The 9,551-nt window shown below is 35.2% G+C and overlaps 1 protein-coding gene across 1 annotated transcript; it reads right to left on the reverse strand.

The window, feature by feature from the left end:
- Window positions 1-109: 109 nt before the first annotated feature.
- Window positions 110-6,009, reverse strand: LOC118263810 (DNA repair protein complementing XP-C cells homolog). The gene is made up of 10 exons (XM_050705400.1): window positions 5,472-6,009; window positions 5,224-5,342; window positions 4,427-4,712; window positions 2,145-3,926; window positions 1,737-2,020; window positions 1,404-1,645; window positions 1,077-1,302; window positions 785-953; window positions 547-701; window positions 110-464 (listed from the first exon to the last, which is right to left on the reverse strand). The coding sequence occupies exons 1-10, from the start codon at window positions 5,869-5,871 to the stop codon at window positions 273-275; spliced, it is 3,855 nt and encodes a 1,284-aa protein (XP_050561357.1). The 5' UTR covers window positions 5,872-6,009; the 3' UTR covers window positions 110-272.
- Window positions 6,010-9,551: the final 3,542 nt, after the last annotated feature.

Below are 9,551 nucleotides of genomic sequence, written 5' to 3' on the forward strand. Positions count from 1 at the left end.
TTACTATGAGGTAGTAGGGGATAACTACTTCTAATCTTATTCATAGAGTAAAAATAACAAAAACAAAATGCAATTAAATTGAGTTAACAATCTTATCATAGAAATACAAAACAACATTAATACTATCATGCAAACCATGTTATGAAACTCTCACATCCAATGTAAAGTAATCACATCACATTATCCATTTTATCATTGGGCATTTTCTTTTGTAACGTTTTCATGCATTTAGATGTAATTTTAAATTAAATTAAAGAGTGTAAAATACTTTCTCATGATTTTTTCTTCACAACCAATCTTGGTCCTTTGGACTTTTTTGTGGTTTCTGATGTGCTGGGCTCCTCGAACCCATATTTCATCTTAAGACGCTCACGAATCATCAGCCCCCTGATCAAACGCTTCCAGTTACCATAAACTCGTGCTTCTATCTTTTGTATTTCCTTAAGTTCTTGTTCTTCTTGATCCTAAATTACAAATAAGAATTATAATTTTACCATTTAACTTGTGTTAGGATATAAGGATATTAAAAAGTCTAAGATATGTTACCTTCAGCCAGGCCTCTGTGATAATCTCCTCAAATTCCTTGCAAACCACGAACCCGTCGTATACAGGGTGTGAATAGCCACCATTGTACTCGAAACCAGTCATAGCTGGGGCGCAATCTATATTCAGCTTCTTTGCAACTCTCATTAAATTAGGCACTGTAACATTACATAGATAAATGAAATTAGTATCCATACAACACAATATATAAACTGTTGTTTAAAATAGTGTTTCCACGTACATTTGATAAGAGCAGTTCCTTTGGGTAACATACAATCTTTAAAGAGTTCCACATTGCCATATGCATTCCGGGGTACAATGCCATTCTCTGCTGTCGGTGGTTCATAATCTTGCACTTGCCACGGTCCAAATATTTCCAGAAGTCTGCCGTCTACCATTTTATTTGACAGCTAAAATAATATGATCACTTTAATAAAATGTTAGTTAACTATGCCACTTCATTACGTTAACGTCATCGACATTTGAAGAATATTTGAAGCTAGTTATTTTATACATATTGTTGATTGGCTTACCCTATCCCACTTGGGTCGTGCTTTTACAATCTTATAGGGCTTCTCTCCTAGCTTAACAACTTTAGCTTCCTTGAGCCATATGTCTCTTGACCGGCAAACATACACACATTCTCGCGCGTACACTGCTTCGCCGCGGACGTATCCTAGTACTGCTGCGTCAGGCGGATAAATTGCTTCGAACTTTAGTAAATGTCTCTTTAATGCGTACAGTGGGTGATTTTTGTATCTGTCAAGTTATAATAAGTCGGTTAGTCAAGATAATTTATTCATGCACATTGTTACTCATGCACATGTTGTTTCAAATTAATGAGTATGTTGGGCACTTACTCAGAAATACTTTTAGGTAAAGGTGCTTCTAACTGCATTTTATCCAAGTATTCATCTTCCTCCCTATCTCTTGCAGTCCTCGGTCCTCGCCAAGGTTTTAATGCAGTTTCCCACCAACTAGGTTCAGCGCGAAGTTTGCGAGTTATAGTGTTCCAGTGGGGAACATATTTACGGGTTAAATCTTTTACATAGTTATTGTTGTCCCATCCAACAATGTAGCATATTGGGTGAGTGGCATTATTCTGAGAACATCATCAAATATTATTAGATTACTAGATTTTTATAGATGTTTCAGCATGCTGTAAAATGCCGACAAGTACCAGTATAACTTACATAAATGTCACCTGCAGAATGTACTTTTCCTTTGATGACATCGACACAAATCCATTGTTCCAACTCTTCTACAAATATTTCACACCACACATCTACTCCTTTCTTCTTGCTCGGTTCGTCGCCGGAGTTAGAGGACAACACTCGTCGATCTATTTTACGACTGGTGCTGGGTCTGGGACTTATTTTTGTTTCTTTAAAGTCATCATCACTGTCAGACCCAAGCTTTTTAGGGTCTTCCACTGGTAAATAATCGCTATCTTCATCAGATTCCTTTTTAATCTTACCTGAAAATATTGCATTATAAAATTAATAAACTACATTTTGTTGACCATGATCGGGACCCTTCTATGAATGTCCAGCAGTGAACTGGTACAGATTGTTCCTGATTGCTACAACTATAACAATTACCTTTCACTAATCCTTGCTTTGATTGTAACTTGGCATCTTTAACTCTACTTTTTATAATGTTCACCAGGTCTGCAGTGACATCACCTTTTCCTTTCTTACTTTTCGCGAGATCTCTGTGACTTACTCGTTGACTGTCTTCAGCTTTAATTTCTTGTTTCATTTGTCTTGCAGATCTTTTAAGAGGGCTCTTTTTAGTTGGACTTTCAAAATATTTGCTTTTTTCCATAGAAATGCCAGGAGCACTCTGTGTTCTAGCATTTGGTTTAGAAACTTTTCCCTTATCTTCCTCTTCACTTGTAGTTAGTAAGCTTTTAGGATTAGTTGTTTGTGAACGTTTTCTTGATAGCCTGCTGGTTTTAGGTTTTGTATCTTCAAAATATTTACTTGCTACTTCTTTAGCATTCTCATCTGTTACAGATATTTTCGGCACATTAGTAATGTTCTCGGTGTTCTGTTTACCCCTTTGTGTTCTTGTTTTAGGATTAGGAGGAATATTAAATTCTTGGTCTTTATCTTTACTAGTTGGCGACAAAGTTTTACTGATTTTAGTTTTTGTCGTTTGTCCTCTAGTTACACTTTTAGTTGTTGAAATTTCTTCAGCTTGTGATATGTTTTGACTAGTTTCAGCTTTTAACTTTTGCCTACGAGTTAAACTCCTAGGTGGTATCAAATTTTTTGCTGGAGATATTTTACCTTCTTCAATTTTTTCTCTACGATTTAAAGACTGTCTTGGTTCTTTAGTACCTTTAGTTGCATCCTGTGATTTATTTCTATCTTGTGCTTGCTTTTTGTCATGACTTAATTTACTTTCATCTTTTTTTAAGGTTGGTTGAAGTGGTGATGTGCTATTTGTATCTTTCTTTGGTATTTTAGGAGGCGATATTTCCTCATTTTCTGATTTTTCTGTAGTCTTTTCACTTGTTTTTGTTCTTTTACTAGACCTTGTTTTACGATCACCGTCATCATTCCCATCAACTTGCATTATATTCTCATCCTCACTATCAAAGAATCTATCATCACAACCATCTACTTGAGCAACCTTTTTCTTTTTTGGTTTAGAATGGGAGGGACCAGGCTTTTGTTCTTGTTTTTCATTTTTCTTGGTATTTGTGGGCTTAGTTTTAGATATGTCTGCTTTAGTTTCAGGGGCGTCTGCCTTAGGTTTAGAAGTACTTGCCTTCGTTTCAGAGGTGCCTGCCTTAGCTTTAGAAGTACTCTTTTTCTCTTCTTTTGGCTTTGTAGAAAGTGAGCATAGTTCGGAACTAGGTGGTTTCTTAGGCAGTGTTACGAAGTTGAACATAACACGACATTGAAGACCCAATGCCCGTAACATTACGACAAATATAAAAACTAAGTATTTTTTTGAAGTAACTGTTTTGTTTTTAATTTGATTCAACATAAGTACTTTAAGAGGTGGGGCTTTCGGTTTGAATTTATCTTCATTTTTGTCTTGCTTCATTTTAAGTTTGTCTTTATACCAGGTTGTAATTTGTTCAACATATTTCATGTCAACTCTTTCTCCAGGATAGCATTCTTTGGATGGAACCAATGTTAAAACAGCTGCCATAAGTTCTTGATCATTTAAAACACGACTTACAAAATTGCCATGTCCTAGCCAACACAACACATGTACTTTATGCATGTATACTTGATATTCTTTTTTAACTCTGTTTATTTTCCTCTTCATCATCATTTCAACATCAACTTTTTTACTTTTTCTGCATCCAGCATCAGGGAATTCAACAAACAGTTGTAGGCCTTGTGGTGATATTCCTTTTGATTCTGAAAATATTAACCATTAAATTAATAAAACAGTTCCCCCTTCATATAGTAAAAATATCACTAAAAATATGCTTTTGAAATCACAAATCTTTTCTATTTAGATAGTTTTTGAAGCAGCTGTTCAACATGTTGTAATAAACCCATGTGTTTTGTTTGCAATCTATTTTTATTAAAACATTTATAAATCTGCACTTAAATAATTTCTAGCACATTGATGAAATGATCTTGCCCTGAATGCCAATGTTACAAATCTATGTTTTCATATAATGTTGTCTCAAAATAAAGAGGAATAGACTGTTAATTAAACCATTAATCTTGTGAGTGTTTACAAATAACTAGTTACTTACTTGTTTTCATCATAATTTTTTAGCACAAAACTAATTGAACAGTACCATTGATAGTGAAACACTGAAAAGCCAAATAATTCATTTCAAAGTTAGCGGCCTAACATCAGGTATTACAGTATTTTTTTTAATAAGATTTGGTGAATATAGACATACCTTTGACTTCTTCCCAGTCCTCTAGTTCAGAATCACTGTCTTCTTTCTTTTTCTTAGATATAGTTTTTTTCTTAACAGTACTTGTTGTAGGTTCCTTAGTTATAGCCTCCTCACCAAGTGCTAAAAGGTCTTTGACATCTGTTTCTTTCTGAGCCTCATTAAGTTTTTGTGCATAGCTCAGAAGTGATGCCTTGGTCTCTTCAATTTTAGATTTATGCTGTTCAAGTTCCAAAAATGCCCTTTTGGCAATTTCTTCACTGTTATCTTGTATGTTATTCGACCACACCTGTTGGTAAATTGATAATTTTGGAAATAAACCCACATTTTTGTTATCAATATCTATTGGCGGGAATTGATAAATATTTATGGTACAAATGCATACAGAGGTAGCCGAGGTGTGCTGCCAGTATAGTGCATTATAAGGTTTTTTTTAAATATATCTTAATTTGTTTATCTTTCTTTGAAGTTATGAAGTTATAACAACACCTTGTTAAAATACAAAAGGGTAATTGACTAAGTGTATTTCTTATTTATTAGTGTTTTTTATATGGTCTAGTCATATGTCATAATAATATGCATTTCATAGTACTTAGATAATTTTATTTAGTTCATTCGCCAATAACCACTGCTTGAATGAATGACATTATTGAATTTGTTTTATTCATCAATAGATAACCAGATAAGTTCCTAGATAATGAGTGTTATTTTATTATCTTCGATGTATTATTTTTATTGATGCATTCATTGTGTTTACAGATATCTGAGATAACAGAAAATATTCTTGACCATCTACTTACATCTTTGTATTCCATAGCAGTCTCATTATCACTGGTTGAAACTTGTTCAGGTTCTTTGTAAGGTACTGAGGTAATAGGTTGCTTTTTCGAGATTTTTTGAGATTCATCATCACTGCTATCTGAAACATATTACAACATTCAAATATATCATGGTCATCATGATCATTAATTTTTTTGTGAGAGTACATGCAGGAACATGTCGGATCACGCTCCGAAAACATGACAGAACAAACATTGTTCAAACTTACCACTTTCTGACAAATTAAGTTCAGAAAAATTAAATTTTGGTAATATTTTGTCTGCTTCTGTTAAGTCTTTGACTGAGAACTGCGAAGTTGGAAGTACATCGTCTTCATTTTCATCTTCGGCCGATGTTTGTTTATTTATTTTTTGGATTATTGTTTGTGCAAATTTTGGTTTCCTACTCAAACTCAACTTCTTAGCCTTAGGTTTTCTTTGTTTAGCGCTGGCTTCTTTGTCAAACTCTTCTCCAGATGAAGGAACGCCGGGCGCTTCTTCCTCTGAGCTTGACTCATCTTCAGGTGAAAATTTGGCATCTGAACCAGAATCACTAAAATCACCGTCTTCTACTTCACTGTCCTCATCCTTATACACCGTTTTGATCACTTTTTTCCTAGTGTTAGGCATGGTACCTTATTATAAATTGACCTTGAACAATTTCGACGGTGGTGTAACACAAACCGCGGCGTAATTTAAATAACGGCGTGATTTCGACTTAGCCGCATTTTATTGTTCGTGAGAACAAAAATAAACGGGTTTGACAATAAGAATAACATTGTTTTGTTGACATTGACAGTCAATGACATTATGTTTGGTGTTGCTATTATAAAATACGGAACTTCAGTGTTGTTGATGAACTGTTTTAGTTGCCTCGAAGCAATGTAGATGTCGTTAGTAGTACTAAATACGAATTGGTCACTAAACTTCTGTAACTTGGAGTTTAGTTGAGCTTTTCTCCACGTATTCACGTGAGTAAAGTGTGATTTTTAGTATATTTTTATGAGATTTTCTATTTTATGAAAACAAACACGAAATGCTAAGGATTCCATGGAAAACTCACATAGTCCACGTTTTTTTCTTGGAAATCCCATGGGATCCATCCAATCCATCTTTTAAACAACTATACCTAAAAAGCAACGTCACGCTTTTTATCCCCAAAGGGGTAGGCAGAGGTGTACTACTGAACCTATTTGCGTGAAATTCTGTACAACGATAGTTTGAGAGCCGGGAAATCCCAGGTGAACGAGAACTATGCGTTAAAATCTTGCGACTGTATTTCTTATTTAAACCACTTTACCTCTTTGATTGAAGTCTGGTTCAACCGTGATCTTTCCCCAGAAAGATAGAATAGTTTTTAACGCTGAAATCTTACGGGAACGTGCACACACGTTGGTCGGATTGTTATTTTTTTACCTTGAAAATAAATTAAGTTATTTCACATATTGAATTGATTCTGATGACATTTGCTACAACCGTAGAATATTCTACATTTGCAAAAGACTAATTAAATAACCAAAATTCTGCCATAAGTTGGTGGAAATAGTTAGTTCTTACCTATAATTAAATAAGAAATAAAAAATTTGTATGGTAGGTAAACAAATAATATAGTAATATAGGGCGCTACTAATGTCCTTACTGAAATACAATCAAAGAGTCAGTTTACTTTATAAAGTGAGCGCAGGGTTAAAGCTACTAAATGAATTCAGCGCTAGATACCAAATCTATTTCAATAATAATATCCAATTGCGTCAAAGCAGACCGCTCCTTTTTCTTCGATTTCGATTTGCTAAAAGGTTTTATAATTTACCATAATGGAAAGGTTGTGTTTGTTTATAGAATGGTAAATGGTCTGAATCAATCCTGTTAAGTGCTTTTCAACAGAGCTTTATTGCCTGTATAGCGACGTCGAATGGATCAGTCCTCGATGCGGTTCATCTCCTAATACTTTACTGGGATAAAGGTTCAGCCTTATCACTTGTTACGTTATTAGGGCGCTATGTATGAATCTATGCCTCTCGACAACTTTAACTCCATTCCGGTTATGGACAGTTAAATTGTCAAGCATATGTGTTATACCAAAATAAGAGTGGCACTTAATATATACGATTTTTATTTGAGGGGTAAAATCACCAAATGACTTCTCCCACCTTGGGCGAGGTGAGAGGCAGTGTCAGACTCGTACTGACTAAAAACTACCCCGTTCCAAATCCTGCTTTTTGAACCGGAACCCTGGTAAACCCTTTAGGTAGTCCGTAGCTCCGGCAATAGATACGATAGATATAAATCCTAAGTTGGTAAATGTATACTTACTTTAGCTATTTAAAACTTGAAAAAACCTACAACTATGTTTAATTGTAAGTTGAAATTGCCTCACATATCATCAAGTGCCTAATAATAGCAGCGAAGTTAAAGACGTAACAATAGAAGTCAGCATATTCAAGTCGGCTCTTGAGTAAATCGCATTTCCAACGTAGCAGTACTCGCCATAAAGCATAAACTAACATAAATAACTTCAATTGTTTGCTGCCTTATTGTTAACTTTAATTACATTTTGAATTAATTTTGTAATTAAAACGGAAGCTAGGAGCGCGCCGCGTGAAGTTTAAGTGGCTGGAAACGGATCGACCCCGGGTGGAGATGGGGTGCGCGGGGGCAGCGGGCTTTTAGATGCAATCTCTGAGTGGATTAATTAATTCTGAGGTGCCGGTTATCTCCTGTTATCATTTAATAAAGTTACGTAAGGATATAGAAATTTCGCTTTACGGCAAAGAGATGATTCTTGCTTTAAGCTCTTGCCATGAATCCGAGTCGTTCGTTTATTTCAACCTTGTGCAATTAGATAATAATATTATTGTTATGTCCGACTACGTTTTCACCTTCCTTTATATTCGTCATAGTTTAAAATATCTTAATTTAATTGATTTATACCTATAGTTTTCAGCTATCAGAATAAAATTAACATACCTAGAAGAAGTGTTAAGTACTGGTTTAAATATTAAAATAATATTCCTGATTAAGTCTACAATAAGTTACTAATTTTATCATTCGTGTGAAGGCACTTTAATGATTTTGAGAAAGGGGTACCAAAGTGATGTACCTGTACCTACTTAGGTACTTTGTAATAGTTGCACCAACTCATAAAGGTTATCTGATAAGATACTTATTAAAAATAAAGTCATAAGTGAGTTAAGATAGGCTACCGTCTAATGAAATCTTTGTGAAGCTTGTTGAACAAACAACATTATGTACATCGATATGTCGTTAAATGTTTCATGAGGTGCCTGGGCATCACCTGGTGTGACGAAAATAACAAATTCAGAACGCTTTTCAAAACAACACTCAGCCTGCGCTACATTATGCATGAAGCACTCCATTTGCTGATCCGCTCAGGAGTCCCGCTCGCGGCTCGTTAAGCGCTTACATTAGCTACAAACACTTATTGATTTTGAGAGATTGATATAATTTGTAAGAAATGTACGCGTCGTCTTTTAAAGGAGTTGTTGGATCGTACTCTACGTCTAGCTGTATATGGATGAAGTAAGGAAACGATACGAATGTATTTCTTCAGGTTAGTTGAATTGCTATTTCAAGGCATGTACACAACATGATGTAGATACATCACTAACATTTTAGGTAGGTAGCCTGAAGCCAATTTATTTTTTATTTATAAGTACTCAATACTAATGGTCAATTCGTTTAGGGACCGTACTATCTAAGGCAGCCTATACCTAGAATATTTTTTTATCATTCTCAAAATGATATTAAAATGAAATGACGTTTTCTACAAATGAATATTGTCGCAATATGTAAAACAATGTCCATTAGCTTTATTTCTGAAAACCTGGCCAAGCAAATGTCCATCGAGGGCTCGCAATCGTGGGGGTTTGGGGCAGCAGGGAGGAGTTAGAAATGCAATATTAATGCAGTGCCGAGTGGCGGCCAGAGTGCATTTACTTAATGGATCGTAGGCAAAATGTTTACACTGTCGTCGAACACGAAAAAAACAAGCAGTCCGAAGTCGGATAGAGAGAAGCTCTTTGGCAGGATTATTGTAAGCAACTGGGGACGAGCTGAGTCACATAAATAAAAAAGTTGCTTACTTCATCTATCTACTCGGTAAAAAAACTTATACGACATCTCCACTACAGACGTAGGAAAGTGTGGGATACATTACCGGAGTGGAAAAGTTAAAAAGCTTAAATGTATCTCCGGCGCGGCTAAAAGTGTCTGACAAAAGTTCGACTTCCATTTTAAAAAGCTCCATTACAAAACATCGAGATTCGCTTCCGCCACGCCGCCGCGAGCGC

Source organism: Spodoptera frugiperda, chromosome 27 (assembly GCF_023101765.2).
Source record: "Spodoptera frugiperda isolate SF20-4 chromosome 27, AGI-APGP_CSIRO_Sfru_2.0, whole genome shotgun sequence".
NCBI lineage: Eukaryota > Metazoa > Arthropoda > Insecta > Lepidoptera > Noctuidae > Spodoptera > Spodoptera frugiperda.

What these genes read in the sequence shown, in the direction of transcription:
- LOC118263810 (XM_050705400.1), bottom strand. Translation starts at nt 5,871, where the DNA reads ATGCCTAACACTAGGAAAAAAGTGATCAAAACGGTGTATAAGGATGAG. An exon ending in CTGCTATGGAATACAAAGAT is followed by an intron (nt 4,713 to 5,223) that starts GTAAGTAGATGG and finishes ATTTACCAACAG; the next exon opens with GTGTGGTCGAATAACATACA. An exon ending in AGGAACTGCTCTTATCAAAT is followed by an intron (nt 702 to 784) that starts GTACGTGGAAAC and finishes GTAATGTTACAG; the next exon opens with TGCCTAATTTAATGAGAGTT.